This window comes from Eptesicus fuscus, chromosome 17, assembly GCF_027574615.1.
Source record: "Eptesicus fuscus isolate TK198812 chromosome 17, DD_ASM_mEF_20220401, whole genome shotgun sequence".
Classification (NCBI taxonomy): Eukaryota; Metazoa; Chordata; class Mammalia; order Chiroptera; family Vespertilionidae; genus Eptesicus; species Eptesicus fuscus.
Genome location: NC_072489.1, coordinates 53340083 through 53364900, shown reverse-complemented (window position 1 = coordinate 53364900; position 24818 = coordinate 53340083). Strand labels below are relative to the sequence as shown.

The window sequence follows — 24818 nt, the reverse complement described above, 5'->3', positions numbered from 1 at the left end:
CCTTTCCCCAGGGACTGAGGGCCTTATCATCATATCCCGGACATCTGAGGGCCTTGTTTTCTTTTGTTTTAGCTGAACCAAGAAGGCTCCAAAAGCATGTGAAATGTTCCGAATTCTGCCCTAACCGACCCCACATGGTCCACGCTAAGGCTGACCTTTGAAACTTAGAGAAAATGTCTTGTTGTTAGTTCCTTAACCAGGACAATTGGGGAGACATGTCACCAAGCCACACGCATTTCTGCCCCTGGCGCTCGCTTGGTCGGACAGAGTTAGGGCAGCTTTGAAAGGTGAGGAATGTGCTTTATTTGCCTGGGACCAGCCCCTTTCTCGCACAGTAAACTGTGGATCTTGGAGATCAAGGTCACCCTCCACTGAAAGCCAGATTCTCCCATCACTATATCCGGGCTTGTCTCGACGTGCAGTGAGCGCAGGGGGGAGTGTCTCCGAGGATAATTAATGCCCAAAACTAGATGGGTAGATTAATTTGGCATTTAATTTTATTTTACCCTGATTCATTCACAAATGGAAATCGGCAATTAGACAATGCAAACCTTTGAACCGTGGAAGGAAAGTTTCGGGAAGATGAGAAAACACAAGTCAGACATTTTCCAGTTCATTTGAGCAGTTTTCATTTCACGCAATTACAGGGGTGTCTTTAGCAACGTGTTCAGAGAGCCAGGCGGCTCGCGTTTAATGCCTTCCACCTGCATGAGCTGCCTGCCACCCAGCCTCTGCGCTGGGGTCCCCGGGCTCCTGCAGGGGGCCCCTGCGTGGGTTACAGAGGGTTCATCAGGGTCCCAGGAGAAGAGAAAGGATGGCCTCTGACCTCTGCTGCCACCCCTTCTTCCTTGGCCCGGCCAACGGCCAACGGCGGGAGGAGCATGCTTCTTGTTGCCTCTTCCTGCCTCCAGCCCCAGCCCCCGGTGAGATGAGACCTGAGGCCACGGAGCAGCAGCTAAGCCGGGGAGGAGGGAGCCTGCCGCCTGCCCCGCTGGCAGGGGTAACCTGACGTGACTCAGGCGGGAGCCTGCTCCAACCTGCTCTAGCTTGTGCCTCCTATCTCCCTCCTTATCTCTTCTTTGGCAGAGGCTAGTGTAAAGCCATTTGTCCGTTCCTGTTGGAGCCTGTCGCTTACAAAGCGCTTATCTAGATTGACTCCGGATCCCCTCTCTCCAGCCGGCCCCTCCGCTGCACCTGCCCGAGCTCAGTCTCTGCCTGGTTCTCCTCGCTCCTTCCTTCACCTGCCCCCATCCTCAGCAAAGGCACCTTTGCCACTGCTGGCCCTGAGACAGAAAGACTCAGACTCCCCTCCCCTCCCCTCCCCTCTTAAAAAAAGTCTTTATTGTTGAGAGTAATACAGATGTCCCTCTTTTCCCGCCATTTCTCCCCTCCACCCGGTTCCTGACCCACCCCAGGCTTTCACCACCCTACTGTCTGTGTCCATAGGTTATGCATATATGAAGATAAGGTTTTTGGTTAATCCTCCCCCCCCACCCCCCCGCTCCCAGCCCCTTCCCTCTGAGATTTGTCAGTCTGTCTTTATTCGGAAAGATGGGGTCCTGGCACCAGAGCTGTGTTACTGTCCTTCAGTAGGAAAGTGGGTGGGAAAGGAGCAGTTTGGATCCACCCAGAAGCCCAAACAGAGTGCCCCATGTTTTTTGGGGGTCAGAGGTGTCCTAGTGGAGGGTCAGGAGCCAGACTCAGATCCAGCCTTGGAGACTGAGAAATAGGGAAAGTCAAGTCGAAGGCAGGTGCTCAGTGTTGGGGGGGATGCAGAGATGGGGGTGGGACCTCAACAAAGGCAATGGGGAACAGAATCTCAGGATTAAAGGGCGGAGGGCATCACTAAAGGGCATCAGTGTCAGTCACAGGGTAGGCAGAGGAGACCTCCGAGTGACACAGGACTTAACACGCAGGAAATTCATCCATCCCTCCATCCCTGCATACACTCCTTCCTCCATCCCTCCATCCCTGCAAAAACTCCCTCTATCCCTCTATCCCTCCATCCCTCCATTCCTCCATCTCTCAGTCCCTCCATTCCTTCATCCATCCCTTCATTCCTGCATGCACTCCTTCCTCCATCCCTGCAAAAACTCCTTCACCCCTCTATCCCTCCATCCCTCCATCTCTCCATCTCTCAGTCCCTCCATTCCTTCATCCATCCCTTCATTCCTGCATGCACTCCTTCCTCCATCCCTCCATCCCTGCAAAAACTCCTTCATCCCTCCATCCCTCCATCCCTCCATCTCTCAGTCCCTCCATTCCTTCATCCATCCCTTCATTCCTGCATGCACTCCTTCATCCATCCCTCCATCCCTCCATCCCTCCATCCCTCCATTCCTCCATCCCTCCATCCCTCCGTCCCTCCATTCCTTCATCCATCCCTTCATCCCTGCATGCACTCCTTCATCCATCCCTCCATCCCTCCATCCTTCTATCCCTCCATTCCTTCATCCCTCCATCCCTTCATCCATCCTTCCATCCTTCCATCTCTCCATGTCTCCATCTCTCCATTTCTTCATTCTTCCATCTCTCTATCTCTTCATCTATCCTTCCATCTCTCCATCCCTCCATCTCTCCATTCCTTCATCCATCCTTCTATCTCTCCATTCCTTCATCCATCCCTCCATTCCTCCATTCCTTTATCCATCCCTCCATCCCTCCATCCCTTCATCCATCCTTCCATCTCTCTATCCCTGCATCCATCTATCCATCATCCATCCATCCATCATTCATCCCCCATCGATCCATCCATCAGCTGGCCTGCAGTTCTTATGCCAGGAATAAGGACCTGCTTCTCACCTACAGTGCAGAGGGGAAGGCGGGCACACCCCATCATGACAACCTGGAGTGGCCCTGCGGTCAGGAAGGTACAAAGCGCTTTGGGGGAACAGCCAGCTCAGCCTGGCGGGCCAGCAAGGCTTCCTGCAGAAGCTGCCACCTGAGCCGGGCTGGAAGGATGAGCGACATGGGCGAGCACCGCTGTGGCAGGCGCGGGACACGGGCCGGGGGCTGTGGGTGTGAGGAACACGAATGCGCGGGAGGTCAAACAGCACCCAGGAGCTGGGTTTTGACAAGAGCAGCACCGGCTACACAGCTCACAACTGTCATCTTGCATCAGCCCAGCCGCCCAGCACGGGGACAGCCGGCGAGTGACGAGCCCAGCGGTGCCGGCTGCCACGTGGAGATTTGGGAGTCAGCCTGGCCTTGCTAACTCTGAAGCCTGGGTTCTGTCACCATTTCCAAACGATTGCGGTTCGTGACAAGAATGCAATGTTCTTACACGGCTCAGGCTCTCCGCCTTTAGTTCCGGGCGGGCAGGAGGAGGATCCCGGCCCGGCTCGGAATGGACCCCCTCCTGGCTCAGCCGCCGGGACAGCCTGGGCCGGGAGGCAGTGTCCACGGAGAGTTAGGACGTAATGTCCATCGGAAAAGGAAAAACTGCCCAGGTAATACATGCTCCCGAGGCTCCTACTTCACCTAATTTCCTTTTGAGCCTCTTTCCTGGTTGTAGAGTGGTTTCTCTGTGACGGCTTAGTAACTGCAGGAGTCCTTTCTACAAATAGGAAAAGATCCTCCTGGTGGTTTTTTATTATTATTACGAACGCAGTCATGTTTATTGAGCACAGTCTGTTGGACCCCGAGGGCCCTAGATGTGTAAGTCGTGTGCCCTTTTCCCAGGAGCCGCCCCCCCCCCCCCCATTTACCTGGTTGGACTCGGGACTCCCTGCTGAACCGTCATTGGAATTCGGAGTCCTCAGGCCTCAGCTACCCCAAGGCGGCCCATGTGAGGGGCCTGGCTGTGGATCCCACGGGAGATGGATTCTTTGCTGTCACAGAGTGACAACCAACTCAAAATCATCCATGGTTGTGTCCCCCGATTGGGGTCATCCAGGTGTTTGCCTTCCTACCTTCTCCTTGCCCCGTGGCCAGTTCATTGATCACAGGAAAACCTCTGTTTTGTGGATTTTGCGTTGAGCGCGGTGCTGGTCAAAGGTTGGGGGTGGGGGGGGGTGGCACGGGTATGGGAGACCTGGAATCATTCCCAAAAGTGGGGGTAGGTTGGGGGAGGGGGTCTCTGGGACCCTAGACTCAGACCCCTGGTGTAAGACTACGGGCCACTGATGGATCCCCTCCCCCGCTTTTTCCTCTGCACAGGGGACCCCTCTGCTCGCCCAGTGGCCGTTTCATGTACTTGTACCCATGAAGTGCGCAGGCAGGGAGACCTAGCTTCCCCTTCCAGCCTAGACCTAAACTTAGATTTACCATTTCTCTCTCTCTCTTTCTTAAATCCCAAAGGTAGGGCATGCTTCTCTTTCATACTGCTCAAATGTGTTCTATCCACTGAGCAAGGAACGAGTCAAAGAATGGGGAGAAGGGAGACCCCTGTCTTCCTAGGAGGCTGCCTCCTCATCCAGACAACAGCCTGTGAGGGTCCAAAGGCACCCCACTCCAGCCAGCACCCTCAGCCTGCCACCCTCAGGGGCTGGGTGGTTGTCATGTCTAATGAATGCTCAGGTCTCAGCCAAGCTCGGAGTTCAGCTCCACCCAGGGAGACCCCAGGCCCCTCCCAGGCGGTACCCCAAGTGAGTTATCCTGCAGTCACCTCGGCGTTTTCCACTTCCGTGGGCATTTCCAACTCAGTGAATGGGAAATCGCGCTGTCATTTTCCAAAGCAATTAATTACGCAGAAAATGTGGCCTCCAAGAAAAGCGGGGCCTTAAACGAAGCACCCCTGTGAGAAGTACCGCCCCAAGCTGGAGCTGGGGTTTCATTTTGGTTTTCCTTCCCCGATCGCTGTCCATGTGTTGGTGAGTGAGGCGGACCCGGTGGGCACCTTGGTTTGGCTGCTTCTAGAACGGGGGCAGCTCGAGGCCTGCGTTTCACGTCTATAAATGGAGGTAATGCCTCCATCCTCACGGGGCAGCTGCGAGGGCTAAATGCGGTCTCTGTGCAACAGCGTCAGCACCGGGCCCGCCACCTCACACAGGACACAGGACACAGTCTGTCCCCTTTCTCCCTCGCCCTTTCCCCGGGCTTTATCTTAGGGGACAAAGAAAGCTTAAGATTCCAAACGTAGCACTTCGCCCCCAGAGGCAGGCAGAGACGGTCAGCGTGGGCTCTGTGGGCCGAGGGGGCAGGTTCTTATGCTTCACACTCGTAGGCACCCACGGGTTCCAGCAGCATGTGGAAATGCCATCCTGCTGTGTGAGGCCCGCGGTAAGCCTTACGCTTCAGCATTGCATAGTCGAGTAGCATTAGGGAAAACGGGGGGACGGAGGCGGGTGCAGACCAGGTCCAGAGGTGCTTGGAGCGTGTGTCACCTCAAGAGCATTCTGTGCAGAATAGACAGCTATTGACACGCCACACTACGCACAGGGAGGCATGAAGGAGGCTGCCTATGGGACGCTGGGCCTGGAGTCCTCGATTCACTATTGTCTACACTGAATGGGCAGTGGGGGGGGGGGGGGGGCGCTGGCAGGCTCGGGGGCACGTGCTGTGTCGGTGACCCTTAGTAACCGTGAAGAGAGGCGTCTTGGAGGTGCTGTGTCTGAGTCAGTGATGTGAGCTCCCCAGCAAAGGGCAGCCACTGACTCAGGCACCTTCCTCCCCGCCGGGCGGTTCTGTGCTGTGAGTCACCCGGCCACCCGGTGGGGACGGGAGCCGGGGGCCGCGGGGCTGGTTGTACAGGACTCAGGGGCCCCAAATCGGCTGAGCCAGGGACAACGTGGCAGGGACGCGTGGATGACGGCGATGGTGACGAGGAGGAGGAGGAGGACGGGGAAAGCAACATTTGTTTGACATTTGCTGTGTGCCAGGCCCTGTGCTGAGCACTTCCCAGCAGCCCCGGGAGTGGGGGCGGTCACGTCGCTCCCCGTTTCACCGATGACGATGACGAGGTGCGACCCTGAGCAGCGTCAGCAGGCATCCAAGCGATGCCGCTGGAGCGCAAACCCAGAGGTGTCTGCAGAGCCCGGGGCCCGGACGCCGGGTGCCTCCTTCTGGTACAAAGTGGGTGGATCTTGCTGGTCCCTCAGTTTTGGGGAGAAAATACCTTTCAAAAGACTTCAATGGCTCCGTTTACTTGACGCAGCTAAGAATTAAACTGGTTGGCTTTAGCATTGCTGTAACATCTGCAATGTTCTGGTAAAATAACTAACTAAACAAACAGACCCTAAGATCGCCCGCTTGGGTGGCGTGGTTGGGGGGACAGTTCATGATTAACATGGCTTCAGTGGACCATGTAAGACAACCCCACTGCCCTGCAGAAAAATCGGGGGCCGTGTAGTTTTCATAGCCAGGAGCTCTAGGATGAAGTGTGGAAGAGCGAGGCACGAGGTGAGGGGGTGGGAAGGTGCTGCTGAGAAGAGGATGTGGAGCGTGAGAAGGGATTACAAAGCAGGGTTATGGATTTTCTGAAAAGGGGAGGATTATCATCGGACGGCACTGGAAGGAGGGGGGTGTTCTGTGGATGTGTAACCCCACAGTTCCCGGTCTCCTGAGCAGGAGTCCGTCTAGGAAGGAAGGTATGAGGGACCAGCTGTTTGCTGAGCTCCAGGTCTCTGTTGACCTGAGAACAACTTGGCTGGAGGAGAAGTGACCGGGTGTATATTTACTGTTGAGCAAACTTTTCCTCAGGACGTCTGCAACCCTTTTAAAGATGGATAAGGGATGTTATTGTCATATGTTTCTGCTTCAGGTCTGTTTGTGCAAGTGCAGGCTGTTAGCCAGTCGGACATCCACTGCCTCCCTCCCACCCCCCACCCCACCCCCTGGACACAGAGAAACTCGGCCCCTTTAATGTCCCAAAGGTAAATGAACATTCCGATGAGTTTGGAGCGTGGGGCCACACCTACCTCAGAGATATTAGGGCTTATCCTTTGGGGCTGGGGGTCAGGGGAAGGCGTTTTTCCAAACGATTAAAGTGAAGAGTATAACTTTAATTGTTCGTCTTCTGGGAACTCCCAGAGAAGCAGTGTTTGACTGAAGGAGGCCAGGCAGCTTTTGGGATAATTTCTAGAATGTACCCGTGTTTCCCTAAAGTAATTAGACTCCGTTTCCTCTGGCTGTAAACGTCAATATGAGAACGTTTGTCTTTTCCCCGCCCTCATTCCTTGGCTCAGGGCCCCTTCCTCCATCTTCAAAGTCAGCAGAGGCCAGTCCAGCCTTTCTCACATCCCAGGGCTCTGCCTTCCTCTCTGCCTCTCCCTCCCAATTTTAAGGCCCCTTGTGGTCACACTGGGCCCACCTGAGGGATCCAGGATAATCTCTCCACCTCACGGCTCACAGCCACAGTGTTACCTGCAGAGGCCCTTTGTCAGGAAAGGTTTCTTGGGATTCGAGTGGAGATGTCGTCAGGCGCCATGATTCTGCCTACCCCAGTGGTCGGCAAACTCATTAGTCAACAGAGCCGAATATCAACAGTACAACGATTGACATTTCTTTTGAGAGTCAAATTTTTTAAACTTAAACTTCTAACGCCACTTCTTCTAAATAGACTCGCCCAGGCCGTGGTATTTTGTGGAAGATCCACACTCAAGGGGCCAAAGAGCCGCATGTGGCTCGCGAGCCGTGGTTTGCCGACCACTGGCCTACCCCAAGCACTGTTTCTTCCGAGCTTCTGTCTTGATCTACATTTTGGTATGCTGTGAATCATCATACCAAAAATCGTCATTTCCCCTGGCTTCCCAGAGGCTGTGAGAAGGCACAGAACCAAATGCCTCTAGCTGGGGCTGTGTGTGCATTATCTTTCTAGGCCACGGATTCCCATCCCATTGATTGTTTACATTGATTCTGTTGCATCAAAGCTACACCGGAATGCATCTCACACTTCTTTCTGAAGCAAGAGAGGGTTAGGGCATCAGTAATTCAATGGAACCATGCTGTGTGCCCTTCCCAGCCCAGGGTTCCTGAGCCTTCGACTCGGAGCTTCTTAGGCTCTGACTCGGAGCTTCTTAGGCTCCGGGAGGAATGTGAGGCAGCTTCTGTCACTCACTCCTGAAGGTGGAGGTGCCTGCAGGACTCCCCACAAAATAAACCCACACCGTGTTCGTCTGGAGATGTAAGCTCTGGCTCTCCCGGTGAAAGATGGGTTGAACATCTAGATTTCCGTTTCTCCTTGTGGCTCAAAGTCACACAACCGATCGCCCAAGTTTCCCTGCAGAAATAGAAACGCCGCACGGGATAAGATGTACTCTTCAGGAGTTCCAGCGTATATTTGTCCTCCGCTGCTCTCCCATCAGAAAGCTATTGGAGAGTGTCAGCATCCAGAAAACCTGCAATGTCTTTTCTCCCTCCACTTCTTCCCATAAAAGCAAGTACTGCCAAAGCTAGGTTTTCTACACTAATGGACATGCTGTAGCGTGGCTAGCACAAAACAACTTTATTGACTTGGCGCCGCCGCGTAGGGTTGTTTGCAATGTTCTGCGCTCCCGTTATGACCTGCAGTCTGTGGAACCGGGGCATCAGGCTGTGCATGGGAAAGACTGGTTGGAGAGGGAGGAGGCCCCGGCCGAAGGGCCGCTCTGGGGCATCCGATCAGAGGCTGCCGAGAGCCCTTTCTAGGTTGGAATGGATGCCCTTGCCAACTACTGTAACTTGCTTTTCACATGTGCCACGCAGAGATGAGCTGTCCAGCCCGCCAGCCTCTCTGCTGATGTTGATTGATGGCTGTCAGGGTTCAGGCAAGGTGTCTGTGTGAGGGATGCCGAGGTGGATGGGATGCTGCCCCGGACTTCCCTCAGGAGCCACTGCAGTCTGATGTGATCAGAGAGCCTAAGGAAGCTTCCTGTCTCTGCCGCATAGACTGCTGTCACCAACCATCACCCTGGCGGGACCCTCAGGAGCTGCTGAGGAACCAGACAAGCAACGTGGGCAAGTGGGGAGTGGGCATTTGTTAAATGGGGTGTAGCCTCTCAAGAATCAAAATCAGCTGAGGCCGGTTTGGCTCAGTGGATGGAGCATCAGCCTGCGGACTGAAAGGTCCCAGGTTCGATTCCGGTCAAGGGCATGTACCTTGGTTGTGGGCACATCCCCAGTGGGGGGTGTGCAGGAGGCAGCTGATCGATGTTTCTCTCCCATCGATGTTTCTGACTCTCTGTCCCTCTACCTTCCTCTCTGTAAAAAAATCAATAAAAAATATATTAAAAAAAAAAAGAATCAAAATCAAGCTGAGCAGGGGTTCGGGGGCACCGGCATTGGCCTCTGCTTGGCCACAGAGCCCTTCCCGGCCCAGGAGACAGGCATCAGGCGAGTCTCGAAGGCTTCGGAGACCCCAAAGTCCTCTTTCCCAGCACCATGTCCATGGGCGAGGCTTTAATCATCCCAGCAGGAATGGGAATCCCTGTGAAGGGCGAGGAGCATACGGTGTGCGGGGCTTGGGGCATCTGTGCTGGGGGCGTGGGAACCATCCTCCGAGTGGACACGTCCTCCCGGACGGCGGGAGGACCTGAGCTTTCTGAGGGGCGGCCTGAGCCCCCAGCTGCACAGCCCGCCCCCCGGCAAATGCTGGGCCTTTGCTCCGAGGAGCCAGTATGCGCAGCCCAAAGGGGGGAACAGCAAGGCCAGAAACCACCCCCTGCCAAGTGGATCTAAAAGAGGCCCCGATTTGCCCACGGCTGCCGTCCAGATGTGCTGTCTCCCGGGAGGCCGGCGGGGAGGGAGGACGAAGGTAATTGACTAGACACCGAGAGAGGGAGACCTGCTTTGTGTCACTGCAGCAGAAAAGGACCGGGACCGCGCTCCTGCTTGGTCGGCCCAGGTCTCATATCAGCAGCATGTTTGCCCAGTGATTTTCATTCTGCATAAGAGATGAGCAGTACCAACAAACGCACTGACATTGCGTCATTGCCAACCTATGCCTTTTCCCCCTAAACCCCCGAGGGGGGGCAAAAAGTAGCTTTGCTTAAAATGCCGTTATTTGATGAGCTCATGTGACTGAGATGCTTTACGTCATGCCACAGGGTCCCTGGCCTGGGACGTCTCAGATTCGTGGGGGTCAGAGTTGCCGACTTCAGCCACAGAGGGGTAGCCTGTTGGGAGTCTGCAGTACAAGGGCCAGCAGACGATAGACGAGGATGTGTGTTTCTGTGTTTGGTGTGTGTGTTTTGTTGTTGTTGTTGTTGTTGTTGTTGTTGTTGTAGTTGTAGCTGCAAGGGCTTAACAGTGGGAGGGACCAGGGATTGGGGAGGAGAGATGGAGGGGTGGGAAGTAAGCGTTTATTGGGCAGTGTGTTTTCTGGGTTCTGGGGAGGCGCTGGATGTAACTGACATGGAGGTCCTGCAGCAGCCATTGCAAACACGAACCCATTTCCCAGGTGAAGAAGCTGAGAGGTGGGGGAGTGAAATAGCTCCCTAAGGGGCAAGAGCCTGGAAGCCGGGCGGGGCTGGGATGAGCACAGGTGTGCGCCGCTGCGGGCCTGGCATCCTTTGCTTCCTCTCACTGGCCCGCTGAGGAAGCTTTCAGGAGGGAAGGCTTGAAGACCCAAGACTCCAGCGCCCTCGTGCTCACACTGGGCTCTGAGAAAAATACTAGGGATTTCTTACACGGGCAGATTAATAAGGGCATCCTGTCCCAAGGCCCTGGGTCTCTCCTGTGTGGGCAGAGGTTGGTCCCAGAGACCCTTATAAAAGGGGAGCCTCGTTCATCGATAGACTCACTTCCCTTTTTTTAAAAAAAAACACACAAAAACTTTATTGATTTCAAAGAGGAAAGGTGAGAGAGAGGGAGAGAGAGGGAGAGAGGGGGAGAGAGAGAGAGAGAGAAACATCAATGATGAGAAAGAATCATTGATTGGCTGCCTCCTGCACGACCCCCACCGGGAATAGAGCCCACATCCCGGGCATGTGCCCTGACTGAGAATCCACCCGTGACCTCCTGGTTCCTGGGTCTACGCTCAACCACGGAGCTGCGCCGGCCAGTCCATGTGCACCGTGCGGCCCCTCTTGTGCCCCTGGGTTGTGTTAAAGTGCTCCGTGAGGCTAAGTCGGCGCCACGTTAGGAAGAAGGCTCTGAAGAACAATCTGGCCCAATAGTGGCAGAGGGAGAGCGATGGGATGTTGAATGACTAAATAAAATCCCAGGAAAATGAAAGCCCACGCCCTCTGCACGGTCCCCTTCCAGGGCTGAGTCACGGGCATGGCAGTTCCTCTCAGGGAGGGCCATGTGCCGCCACCACCAGGTATGTGGCTCTAGGAGGGCCTTAACCTCTTCGCCCTGAGCTTATAGATGCGATGAGGGCGTCTTCTAGAAAAATCTCGGTTTCTATACTCCAAGGAACCCCAATGCCATGACTCTCACATCATATGTAACGGCAGAATGCAACCACGGGTGAGAGAAATAATAACGCTGTGAAAGCAAGTGGGGTTTTTCTCCCCAAGTAGCTTCGAGTGTCCCATAGACCAGCGGTCGCCAACCTTTCCGACCTCAGGGGCCACCAGTGGTCCGTGGACCGCCGGTTGGCGACCCCTGCCACAGACCATGTTTCTGAGGTGGGAGGGGAATCCAAGAGCTTAACTAATGAAGCAACATATTTAGGAACTCTGGTTAATTAGTGTCAGAGCCTGGACCGCATCCAAGAGCTCACAGGCTTAGTCCAGGGCTCCGTTCCACCGAGCACACGGCGTGTGTCCCAGGGTGGGGCTTGTCCCGGGAAGACATGGAAGGCCTCAGGGTGATCCCGGAGGAGTGAAGCCGGCACGTCTGGGGAGGTTTTCACCTGCTCGCCCTTTTCCCCAAAGCGTTACAAAACCAGTAGGTCAATGGTGAGCCCCCCCACTGTCCAAGGCCCCTCTGCTGTTTGGGAGACGCTCCCACGTTTTATCGTTATAATCGCTTTCCTGCTCCCAGTGAGCAGCCCGCTCCCTTTGACGTGGCATTTCCTGCAGAAGCCACCGTTTCCTCCTCCCGGGTCTCCCGAGGCCAGCGTGGCGTGGGCCGGCCTGTTACTCCTCTCTTAAGAGCAGGGACCCTTCTCTTTCAGAGGGAGATAGGTTTCTTCCATGAGTGACTCTTCATTGCATGTCCGTTTTGTCCCAGAAAAAGCATCGTGTTCATCGCCGCTGTCGTCATGGAGATTGCATGCCTCCCGAAGAAGCCCCATTGTGGGTTTCCTTTGTCACCCCCACCCTGGATGTGGGAGCGTTCTGGCCTGGATGGCTGCAGCCCCGGCGGGGGAGCCATTCAAACGGGCTGCGGCGTGATGCCTCACCCCGGGCGGGCAGGGCGAGCGTGCAGAGGGCCTGGCCCCCTGGATGCTGGGGAGGAGGGGGGATCACCGGTGCTCAGGCCGTGGTTGCTGATTGGACAGATGAAGATCTGGGTCCTAACAACCTACTAGACACTTGGCTCCCCACAACACCATGAACTCAGCACGATTCCACCCCAGCCCTCTGCGTTCCTTGCAGACCTGTCCTCCCGTGTTTGCCCCCACAGCACCACTGTCTGCCGAGGTGTCCATGCCCTGATTCTGCCCCTCCCCCCACCCTTTTCCAGTCTTGACTTCTGTTTGATGCCCACCCCTCAGTGCACCCTTTCTTCCTCCCCTTCCGGCCCTCAGTTCTTCCCTTCGGTTCACCGCTGGCAGCAGCCTCCTAAGTAGCCCGTCCTGGGCCAGTTCCCTGCCCTCGCCATCGCTGCTAGGACAGTGATGTCACAGAGTAGGTCCTGAGCAAACCTTTGCTGAACCATTGAGAGACGAAAGAAGCTTCCTCGTATGCAAATCAGATCTCGTTGCTTCTCTGTGTAAAATCCTCCAGTGGCTTAGTCCCAACTCTTGGGTCGGTCATTCAAGGCTCTTTGCAACCTCACCGGGTGGGGGCCATCTCCCGTCACTCAGCATTTGCCCCCTGTGGCCCTGCCATCCCCCAGCGAATGACGGACTATTTTCTGGAGGGTGCTTGTGTGCAAGGTGCGGATGGACAAGGATTCCCGGCTCTGTAATCAGATTAATTAGGGTCACATTCCAGCTCTCCCCGAATAGCTCTACCTCCGGGAAGGCGTTACTTAGCCCCTCTTTGCCTCAGTGTCTTCAACTGTAAAATGGTGCTCAGGGTATCACTTACTAAGGCTGTTGTGAGAATCAGATGTGCGAATACAGCTCTTAGATCAGTGCCTGGCACGTACAAACCCCACATTATGGTTACCCTGAGATGATTATGAGTGTGGTTACTTAATCCTATGCCTCTTCCTTCTGCCTGGAGTACCTTCCTCCACCGTGGCCCCATAGATCCTACACATCCTCCAAGTCTCAGTGCCAGTGCCCCGGCCTCTCTGAAGCCAGCTTGTGTAGCTGAGGCATATTATAAGCTTAAGTTGTGGGGGTCAGAATGTGTGGTTTTAAATCCTGCTTCTAGCCCTGGCCAGTGTGGCTCAGTTGGTTGGGCATTGTCCCATGCACCGGTTCTACTCAAACGCCCGGGTTACCGGCTCCATCCCAGATAGGGAGCATGCAGGAGGCAATCGATCTATGTTTCACTCTCACATGGATGTTTCTCGCCTTCTCCCTTCCATTTTCTCTAAAAATCAGTTAAAAAGAAAACATTTTAAATCCCGCTTCCTACGACTCACTATTTTTCTCTAGTCCAGGGGTAGGGAACTTGCTTTCTGCCAATGGCCATTTGGGTATTTATAACATCCTTTGCGGGCCATACAGAATTACCAACTTAAAAATTAGCCGGCTATATTTAGTCAGACATTTAATTAACTCATGCCTTGGCAGGGCCAGACCAAGTGATTGCTCAGGCCTTATACGTTCCCCGCCCCTGCTCTCATCTAAACTTGCTAGGCCGTGGTTTTCTTATCTATAAAATTAGGGGAGTGAAACAACAGTCCCTACCTTGTTAGAGTTGTTGGGGAAAAATATAAAGTGTGTAAAGACATACCTGGCACATACTAAGTACTTCATTCATGTTAGCATTTTTATTAGCAGCCTTTCTTACTTTTTTAAAATTTTTTATCAAGAGCTAGCCACTGTATTATTATACTCCATGTTTCTCTCAGCTTCTAGACTGTGAGTTATTGGAGTTCAGGGACAGGGAGCTTATCATTAGATCACAACTTGACACATCATTCCGTCAATGGAACGGACACAAATTCAGCTGCTTTGTCAATATGTGGAACCATCGGCCTACTTTGCTTTAAGAGATTTCAGGGTGGGGCCGAAACCGGTTTGGCTCAGTTGGATAGAGCGTCGGCCTGCGGACTGAAAGGTCCCAGGTTCGATTCCAGTCAAGGGCATGTACCTTGGTTGCGGGCACATCTCCAGTAGGGGATGTGCAGGAGGCAGCTGATCGATGTTTCTCTTTCATCGATGTTTCTAACTCTCTATCCCTCTCCCTTCCTCTCTGTAAAAAATCAATAAAAAATATATTTAAAAAAAAAAAGATTTCAGGGTGGGGAGCACATGGTGCAATATAGAGATTTTGTAACATAGGAATCTATACCTGAAACCTATATGACCCTGTTAATCAATGTCACCCCAATAAACTTTAATTTAAAAAACAAAAAAAGAAAAAGAAAAGGAGATTTCAGAGAACTGTGAAGGAAGGGCTGGTAAGAGAAGGAAGTACCTCTGGGGGAGGCCTGTTTCCGTTCTTTGGAAGGTACTGGAAACCGGAAGTTAATTGGAGCTACACCATTTCCTTTGGGCCAGAGGTGTCTGGGGATGGGAGAGGACATCTGTCCAACCAGGGCAGGGACGGACTGCCCAGCCACGACATGTTCTATGGGTGGGATTGACAGTATCATATACTGGTTCTTAAAAAGGGTTGTGCTGGTAAATATTTAAAAACTCTTCTCCCAGAACAACACAAAGCCCTGATTTTTGGTGTGTGCTGATGACTGTGGTGTAAATATTCCCACCGAGGCCGCCTACAAGCTACCACTGCAATTCCTCACGAAACTCCTGAAAATGTACCCGTCGGCCAGCAATGAGCGGGCTCCATCACTCGGCTGTGTAAACTTCTTCTTACTTCAGTTTTTATCTCTGTACAATGCGATCCTATAACGTGATCCTGTCTCCACACAGAAAGGCCCCGGGCAGCAGGGTCCAAAGGGAAGGAACCGTGGGAATGGCAGTGTTTTAGCGAAGCTGCCTGCGCTCACCGTGACTTTGAAACTCCCATCCCCTCTGCTGGCCGTGTCTGTGTGTCTGTCTGAGCGCCAGGGTCTGTGCTGATGAGCTTCTCTCCAGCACCAGGCTGCCCAGCATTCTGCTCGGAGCAGCGCGTACCGCTTTATCCTCTGGATCGGGATGGTGCCCGGTGCAGCAGACTGACTCAATTAGCCTTTCGTTCCAGAGTCCAATTGTGAGTCAATTCTGAGGTTGTTAAGCAAAATGAGTCTGGTGGCAGTCGCCTCGCGCTCAGGGACAGTCATCCACATCACGGGGCCGTTCAGTTAATAATAGTCTCCTCGAGAGACCACGAGAAACGGGAGACACGTAGACGGAGCGACCTTTCATCCGTCCGGGTGGGGGTGGGGCCCACCGGGTGGGGCTGCCAGGTCAGAGAGCCAATCGATCGATCGGATGGTGTGCAGAGCGGGAGCCGGAGCTGCCTGCCCCGCTGTTGGCTTTTGCAAAGTTAGAAGCCCGGGATGGCGAGATCGTTAACTTTCATGACCAGGAAAATACTTCTGAAATTAACACTCCATCCAAGCTGGATGCCATTGGAGCCAGCTCGGTGAGCCTGGGCCACCTCCGGGGATTTTCTCCGAAAAATAAATCCTTTAACCAGGCTGCCGGAAACGGCCGGGGTCTGTGCGCTCCAGTGTGTTCAATTAGAGGCAGAACAGGCCGGCGAGGCCCAGGCTGCGAGAGGGAGAGAGCCAGGCGCGCCCACCTGCAGGCCAGAGTCTCAGATGGAGGGTTTTGTCGAGTCGCTTGGCTTCAGCACGTGGCCCTGCTGGGAAGCCACAGCGCGGGCCCCCCAGAGAGGGTCAGGTGCCGGGCGAGACAAGGAAGCCGAGCTCCAGCACCCGCCCCGGGGGATTCACAGCGATGGAACCGGGCCCACAACATACGGAGCGCACAGATCGGCACAGATGGGCGGGAGGGGGAGGCAGACACGCCTTGCTTACAAGGGTCCGAGGAGAGGCCAGTCTCCCGGGAACCCTGCGCGGCCTCTGCCGTGTGCTGGGAGCCTTTCAGTCCCCTGCTCCTTGAAGCACGCCTGTGATAAAGGGACGCAGATGTGCTGCCTGCGGGCCTGCGACAAACCTTGGTGACCATCCCACCTCCTACCTCGCTCGGTCTGCTTGTAAAAAGGTGCTAAGTACACGCAGTTGCCTGGGTGGAAAGACGTGGAAACAGCACTGGGTTGGTGGGCTGCCCACGCGGGGGAGCGAAGGAGAAGAAAGCTGAGACAACCGTTCATTGTCGGCCGTAATCGCCGGGGAATTTAACTTCTCTGGCGGCCCATTGTGCTCGTCACATGGATACAGAGCTGTTGTCTGCTCAGATGACCTCAGAGGGCCCAGCTCGCAGGCCGGATTTCTCCAACAATATCCTCTTCAGACTGAAAAACAGCCAGTTGGTCACAAAGAGGCCTCTCCCCCCCCCCCCTTTTCCTCCCCCAGACCAGAGTGTCTGCGGCCCCTCTCCACGCTGGGTCTCTGCGACTTCACCGGCACCCAGCACATTGGGGGACTGGCTGGCCCCCGGGGAGTCCCCAGACTGCAAATATGCTGCATTTTGATCAGTGGACTCCCTCCTCCTCCTTCCCCCTCCCCCCCCAGCATCACCTCCACCTATAGCAGACCCTCTCCAACCCCCCAGGGAGAGACAGTGAAACCAGGGCCCCAGGGAGCACCCCTCTGCCTTTCCTTTCAGTTGCAGGAAGGCAAGCTCTCCCCACGGCCACTTGGATGGAAGAAGCACTGCCCCCGGCTGGTGGGGGAGCCATGACTTACAGGACAGATCCGTGGAGTTTCAGCGCCAGTAGGAATTTCGGGAACAGATGGGCGGCAGGAGCCTGTTTTGATGCCAGGGACAGGGTTGTGTGTACAGTAAATATTTTCCCAGCGTGGATCTCCGGTGAGGCTGTAGGGAAGCAGATTTCCTCAAGATGCAAATGAGTCGAGTTAGAAATAAATACTGAATGGAAACTGCAGTGCATCTTAGTTTCTCCAGTTGTGGGCCCCAAAGACTTCTCGCAGTTAAGCCGCCACCACCCCCCAGGTGGGTGGGGGTGGGTGTGTGTGTACAGTAGAGGATGCTCTCATTTTCAGACTTTGCGTTTTCTGTATTTTGGGGGTTGGAAAAGGCGTTACCGCAAAGGAGTCAAGCAAAGTTATGTCTGTCTAGAGGCTCAGGATATTTTTAAAAAATATATGATTATTGATTTCAGAGAGGAAGGGAGAGAGAGAGAGAAACATCAGTGATGAGAGAGCATCATAGATCAGCTGCCTCCTGCACACCCCACGCTGGGGAATGAACCTGAAACCCGGGCCTGTGCCCTGACCTGCCATCGAACCCTGACCTCCTGGTTCATAGGTCGATGCTCAACCCCTGGGTCACCCAGGCGGGCGAGGCTCGGGTTATTTTAAAGCACCCTCCCCCCTCTCTTCCTAACCCAGATCTCGCCTCGCGGATTTTTTCACCAACTGCCAGCCGGAGTCCAGATCTGCCAGCAGCTGTCTGAAGGAGAACTACGCCGACTGCCTCCTCGCCTACTCGGGGCTCATTGGTAAGATGGGGAGCAGCAAGAGGGGCGGAAAGGCTGGTTTACAAATACTCCGGGACTCTTCCCGCTGTAGCCTGTGAGAGCCACAAGCTCCAGTGACCTTCTGTGCTGGGCTGTTGATGTCAGGCCTCTAGGACTCGCCTGTAAAAAAAAAAAAAAGGAGCAAAAAGGAGGCTAATGGGCTCGCAAAGGCAAAGGCGGGGAGCAGGGGTTGTTAAAGAGCAGGCAGACAGCAGCGCAGTAGGAGAACCGACCATGTGGAACCAAAGTACGGAAAAGCCTGCGTGGGGGAGAGGAGAGCGCGTCAAGCCAGGGAAACGGAATCGGGGGACTGTGGAGAAAGGGAACTTGGACGTCGTTCCTTCTGGGGAAATCCGAAAGGCTGTTTCCCAGAGGGGGCCCTCTGGAGAGAAAGCCCCTGATGCTGGGGTCCTGCTCACCACTCACAGCCTGCTGATGCGGCTCCTGCAGTGCAGGGGTGACTTGGCCTCCACATGTTTTCCCTGACAACAGGCTCAGCAGCAGGAACAGTCCTTCTGTCTTTCCAGACCTGAGGCGCGAGCAGACCAGGTGCTCGGCCCGGGGGACCAGGGCGATTGAACAGGCACCGGTGGGTTGGCAGGGAGCCAGACGGAGGCAGATGTGTGCCCCTGGGTCCGTGCGGCTGCTCCGGGGACCAGGGCCTGGGGAGCCCGGGTGACAGGGCTGCTTCAGGATTGACATTTGGGGAGGAACACACAGTGCAGGCTGGGAGCGGGAGGGAGATCGCGGCTGTCAGGAGCGCGATGGCTCAGCCGGGGTGTGTGTTCGTGCCAGGATCGCGCACGTCACCAGGCAGAAGGAACTCCCCTCGCCCTCCCTCCCCCCCCCCAACACAACAGCACAGACCAAATTCTTTGTCGCCAGCGTGTCCTCGGCAAGAGCCATGGGAAAATCGACAGCGGGACTTACGCAGGGGTAGTACAGGTGTGTCTGCACACGTGTCCCCTCCTGCACGCCCCCAACTGGGGACCGAGCCAGCAACCCGGGCATGTGCTCTTGACCAGAATCGAACCCAGGAGCCTTCAGTCTGCAGGCTGATGCTCTATCCACTGAGCCAAACCGGCTAAGGCCCCAGTTCTTTTGAAAGGATGTCTGTGCTCTGTTGGGTTGTTGACCACGTTTATGGATAGGTCCAATGTGTATAATTTCCTTAAGTCCGTGTTCCAAACTGCCATTCACTCTCTCCTTCTTTTAAGTTAGTCCCTAGGAGGGATGGCTTAACTATGGCATTATAGGTTTAAGAAATAACAGAAGTAATTAAGGCATGCTCATTGTAAAAAGTAAAGAAACAAACAAACAGAAGCCCAAAGGAGACAGTTTTAAGGAGCTACAAGTCCACTCCCAGGTGTAATTGCTGTTAACACCTCAGTCCCATCCCTCCAGGCACACATGCTGTGAAATCCGCCTTGAATGGCTAGGCAATCTGTTACATGCCTGAGGATGAGATCCTCTTCTCTTAAGGGAATAACTGGTGGAGGCAGCGCATTCTACAGACCAAAATCTATTTCTCTGTTGGGCCCGGATCCCTCCTTCCACGGTCATTGCATTCTAACTTCGTTGAGGACAAAGCTGGCTCCGACTTTTTCCATGTGTCAGGGACGCACTGTGGTGCCAGGCGCGCTTAGTAGGTACATGTCAACCTCTTTGCTCAGTTCCTTTCTCACCCAAAGTCAGGAGCTCCCTCTCTGTAGTGGGTTGAAGTTCTCATCTCGAGGTATAATGGCACCTAATTTAGTTCAAGTCGGTGAGGAATGTAAGGCAGAGAAGATGTACTCTGGACCCAGAAGAGCTTACAAAGAAAAAAAAAATGTTTTTTTTTCTGTTTGTGACCCAAACATATCCTGTGGATCACTGACCACTTCTTCTTATTTCCACAAAATATATAAAAACAGAGGGCTTCTTGGCATGATTTGGCATCGCCTGGCGTGAGCCACCCAGGAGAAGGCATTCGGATTGTATTAAATAGAAATGCACTGTTTATTTGTGCCAGTACAGAGCTCACCAGAAAAACCATGAGCACAGGAAGATGTGGGCAAGAGAGACCACCCAGAACTGCTTTTAGGGCTTTTGAGGACTGTTGAGGCAATGCTCTAGGAGCCATCAGCTTAGAGAGTCTCCACTGTTGGCTGCCCGTTCCCCCACAGCTTGGAAGACTTCATTTCAATCCGAGGGCGTCTGGCGAGCTGAGGCCTCGTCACACAGTACAGTCAGGATGTGGGGTAATCCGTAAAGATATCGCTTCGAAGCTCCCCCGGTTTCTCCGAAGAAGCCATTTGCTGCCGAGGGAAGTAGATTCGACGTCCTAAAAGGATTTTTAAGATACGTAAAGCCAGTTCTCTCTGTTTATGGAGATTAATGACATTCTCAAGAAAATGCAAGGGATTTGGCAACTCATGCATTCAAAGTTAATTCTCTCCTACTCCAAGACATCCATACCATTTGCGCAGGGGGAAAAAAAAAAAAGGAAAACCGCCCTAAATGCAGCTCAAGGAGTTCTGTTATAATTTTTTAAGTAAATGTGTAAATTATTTTATGTGCTCGAGATAAATTGCCGGGAAAATGCACTGCTTAACATAATTTCCCACTCTGCCAACGCAGTGTTTGCAATTACTCACGGTGCATCCGCCCTGAGAGAGCATTTGTTTCTTTTCAGGCTGTAGAAAAGTCCTTATCGTCAGGCAAGAATAAAACACCTGGTTTCTCCTCCTTTAGGTACAGTCATGACCCCCAACTACATCGACTCCAGCAGCCTCAGCGTCGCCCCGTGGTGTGACTGCAGCAACAGTGGCAACGACCTGGAAGAGTGCTTGAAGTTTCTGAATTTCTTCAAGGACAATACGTGTCTTAGTAAGTTGTTTTTTGGTGTGTGTTTTTTATAGGAAACAAACACGTTTTTCTCTTTTGAGTTCAAGCCCTACTTCCATGTTCCTTGTGTTTCTTGTGTCCATTCTCCCCCCCCCACCCTCTCTCTCTCTCTCTGCACATCCTTTGTCCACACTGCCTAATGCATCGGGGAACACAGTAGGTGACCAGCTGGGTGCTGCCAAGACGGAAACTCCAAAAACTCGAGAGAACAAGAGATTCTAGTAACCGGAGGGCCCATTGTGTGGGAGGGAACCCTTCTACCCACAGATCAAATTTTGATCTTGGCAGCCAGCACCAAGTCCGTTCCAAAGGTTCTTAAAACCTGAGTGTGCTATACGATGTGAGAGGCTCAGGCAAATTAGATGGGGGGAGGCCCCTCAGGGCTCTCGGAGAAAAATTAGAATGTCAACATCAATAGCCCCCATGATGTTCCACGTTGGCTCAGAGGAGAAGCAGCAATTCCTGAGTGAGAGTTGCTGGCTGTGCAGCCGGGAGGTTGGTTATCTCGGGAGGTGGAGATGAGCACTGGGTGGGTGGGGGCGGAGGAGGAACCTCAAGGCAAATGGGAAACATATTTCCCAAAGGGAGAGAGATGGAGAGGAACGTACGGGTGAACACCATTCATCAGACGAACTGCTGAAGGACTGTGCCAGGTCTCCCTTCTAGCCACTGAGATGCGTGTGCTGCCGGTGACAACTGCACTGAGATGCTTGAGTACCTCACCCGCATGTTGAGGCGGCCACAGTGCATTGACTGGGTGCCTTCAGCTCCCTCTTTAGGGCGTCTAATATATGCATTATCTCATTTGCCATAATCTGCACAAGAGGTATAATTATCTCTACTTCACAGTTGAATAAATGGCTGGTCTTCACGTAGACCAGTGGTCGGCAAACTCATTAGTCAACAGAGCCAAATATCAACAGTACAACGATTGAAATTTCTTTTGAGAAATTTCTTTTGAGAAATTTTTTAAACTTCTTCTAACGCCACTTCTTCAAAATAGATTCGCCCAGGCCGTGGTATTTTGTGGAAGAGCCACCCTCAAGGGGCCAAAGAGCCGCATGTGTCTCGAGAGCCGTAGTTTGCTGACCACTGACGTAGACCATCCACACTAAAGATAGGATGCAAAGCCTGAGTTCCTTCTTCTGCAGCCCCCTGTCCCTTAAGGAGTTAGTGTGGTGCCTGCTATTGAAGGGCCCATTGGGCAAGAACGTATACCTGAACGTCAGGGACCAGGTATGACATCCTGGTGGCCGGTGTGGACCAAGTTTCTAGGAATCAAGGCTCAGCAGCCCCTCTGAGAGCCCTGTCCTCCAGGGACAATTTCTCCAGGAGGCGTTGCTGGACGGTGACGGATTTCTAAAGCATTAGCTAACCACTTGCCATGTGTACACTAGAAAGGCTTTCCCGTGTGGCTTTTCCAACCTCCTCATTGTTTCTAGAAAAGACAAATCTAAGTGACCAGGTTTCTTAGTCATGTGACTGTGACCATATCCTTAAACAAAAACAAGCTTTTGAAAACTTAAGTGAAATTCAAACCCACAAAACTAGGGGAGTCATTTGCCAAGACATTGGGCATACTATGGACCTCTTGTTTGGACTGGATGTCAAAAAGTTTATATTTTATATTATATTCTTCAACTCCTGCATGATCTTCTGGCAGCATACAAGATTTAGTGAAGATAAAGCAATGACAGTAGAGGTCAGGGTAAGAAAAAGACGCTCACGCTGCCCGGGAAGCTGCTCCGTCACAGAGAAACTCAAGTTGTCCCTGTGTAATATTTTGGTGAAGGGGAGAATAGTCTGGTATCTTATTGCTAATGACTTTGCAATAAAAACAAGTGCATTTGGTCTTCAACGCGGGCCAAGGCCAGCCAGAATTTTTCATACTCATTTCATTTATACTTTGTTTAGAAGGGGCACAGCATACCAAAGACACAGTGCTGTGGACTCAGTCTCTGCCAAGGCCCTCGAGTAGAAGGAATTGGAACTTGTGCATTCCCACCCCGATGCAGTAACCCAGTTCTGCTCTCTTCAGATTAACCACCTCTTCCCCGGGCTCCCCTGTCATGAACACCTCTCCGACCTGCTGTTGACTTCTGGTTATTGTGGGGGAAACAGTTAATTTTACATCAAAGTGCATGGCAGATGTTGGGGAAAGAGAGATGAAAGCATGAGCTGAAGGTGAAGGTGACTGTTACTGTCACTCAAGTCTTTCTTTAGATGCCACCTTCCCCTCCCTGGACCACTTCATCTAAACTGCACCTCCCCGTTCCCACCCAGGGCGTCCTGCACCCCACCTGCCTCCTTTTTCTCGAAGCATTTCTCACCGCCTAATGTATTGTATAGTCTCCTGGTTTCCTCCCAAGCAGAATGTGACCTCCAGGAGGGCAGGGACTTTTGTCTTTCATTGCTGTCATTGATCTTCGCAGCATCCCTAGCGCCTGGCACTTTGTGGATGTTCCGTTGACATTTGAATGAATGAATGAATGAATGAATGAATGAGCAAGTGAACAAACAGCCTCCCCAAGTGCCAGGGCAAACTCATCGAAAAGCACAGGTAGTTTCAATGAATGGCAAATGGGTCTCTTGAATCTACATGTCTTAAGAAGAAAGAGGAAGGTTTTGCTGTTCTTTTGTTATTGTTGCTCTGGGTCATTCAAGGAAACCAGTCCCCCATATACCTTTCTCTACTTTCCACCCACTCGTTGGGCCATATGACATGGCTAGAAGCAGAAAAGGCATTTATATTAATTTGAAGCTGTTTCCTACAGCCTTGGAAATGTAAAGTTGTAGAAAACAGGTTTCCAATTTTCTGAACTTAAAGGATAACAATTTTAGAACAAAATGTCACTTCTAAGAGGAACATTAGGCTTAAATTATTCTGTCTTGTATATCGAAAAATGCCAGCTAAGAGTCAGATATTAACAATTTGCACATTCAGGTCCCAAGTGGAAGAGTTTGATTTCTTATACAATGAATATGAAGTAAAAAATGCCTAAATCCAGGCCAAATCCCCGAGGACCTGATTAAACTGTTTCTTATTCATTTGAGGGGGAGGGGGAACAATACAACCAATTTACTCTTGCCATAAAAACAATCTAATCCCATGAACTTGTAATAAGCTTTTAAAGTTTTACATTTTCAACTTTTCATTTAAGCAGGGCTGCTCCTACCTAATTATGTAGATTTTGTTTAGAAGACTGGGAGCAGAAAGGGAAAAAATAATCTCAGTTAAATTTTCATTAGATTATTGCTGAGGTTCGGGGGAGATTTTTCTTCTACAGAAACTGGTTGCATTTGTGCTGTGAGCAATGCAGGCCTCATAGTAGGTGCTCTGTGCTGGGGAATCACATTTATTTTGCTCTTCGATTTCACTGCCTAACAAACGAATGACATTGCCACTGAGTCTTCTCAGTCCCATAGTTAAGGATGTTATACTTAAAAAAAAAACCAATAACAACAAAAAAACGAATGAGTTTGCTTTGGGTACAGGATTTTGAGAGAGCACAAAGGTTTTCTTGGAAGATGGGACAGGGGTTGGGATCTCAAATAACAGGTCCGAGGCTGGATTTCAAAGGGCTTAACCAATGAATACCGGGTATTTCAGGGCAAGGACTTGGCGCATCAGTCGGAACGGAATAGGCGTGGGTTGCAGTTGGAGCATCCAAGCGTCCAGCTCAGTGTTGAATGAATGAATGGACTTTTGAACATCTGACCCAGTGGCTGGCTCTCAGCACACGTAGGCTAGACAGCTGGGTGGGTTTTGTTCAGGGAAGTCCAGAGCTATATTCAGAATTTCTAGGCTGCCTGTCTGGCTTTCTGTAGCTTGTCTGGTACATTTGCTGCTTGACTTTGAAATTGGATTTCCTCCTGTTTTACTGCAGAAAATGCAATCCAGGCTTTTGGCAACGGCTCCGATGTCACTGTGTGGCAGCCAGCCCTCCCAGCTCAGACCACCACTGCCACCACCACCACAGCCTTCCGGGTCAAGAACCAGCCCCTGGGGCCAGCAGGGTCCGAGAACGAGATCCCCACCCACGTTTTACCGCCTTGTGCAAATTTACAGGTAAGCGCGGGGCTGACTGTCGGAGCTCACGGCTGGCGCCACACAGGCGCATTTTCTTTAGAGCCAGGCGGCAAACGATGCCCAGGTTGGAATTTTAAAAAAGTGCATCTTAACCGTGATACATGGGGATGGGGAAGTGCCATAGAGTGGAGCGAAAGCTG

At 52.6% G+C, this 24818-nt stretch overlaps 1 protein-coding gene across 2 annotated transcripts in view; it reads left to right on the top strand.

The window, feature by feature from the left end:
- The window catches only part of GFRA1 (GDNF family receptor alpha 1), a 192004-nt gene that overhangs the window by 142640 nt on the left and 24546 nt on the right, over window positions 1-24818 (top strand). For both annotated transcript variants that reach the window (XM_008144338.3, XM_008144339.3), the window contains 3 exons: window positions 17575-17684; window positions 20436-20570; window positions 24476-24657. In XM_008144338.3, coding sequence (XP_008142560.1) covers window positions 17575-17684; window positions 20436-20570; window positions 24476-24657 — 427 coding nt within the window. The remainder of the gene's footprint in view (window positions 1-17574; window positions 17685-20435; window positions 20571-24475; window positions 24658-24818) is intronic.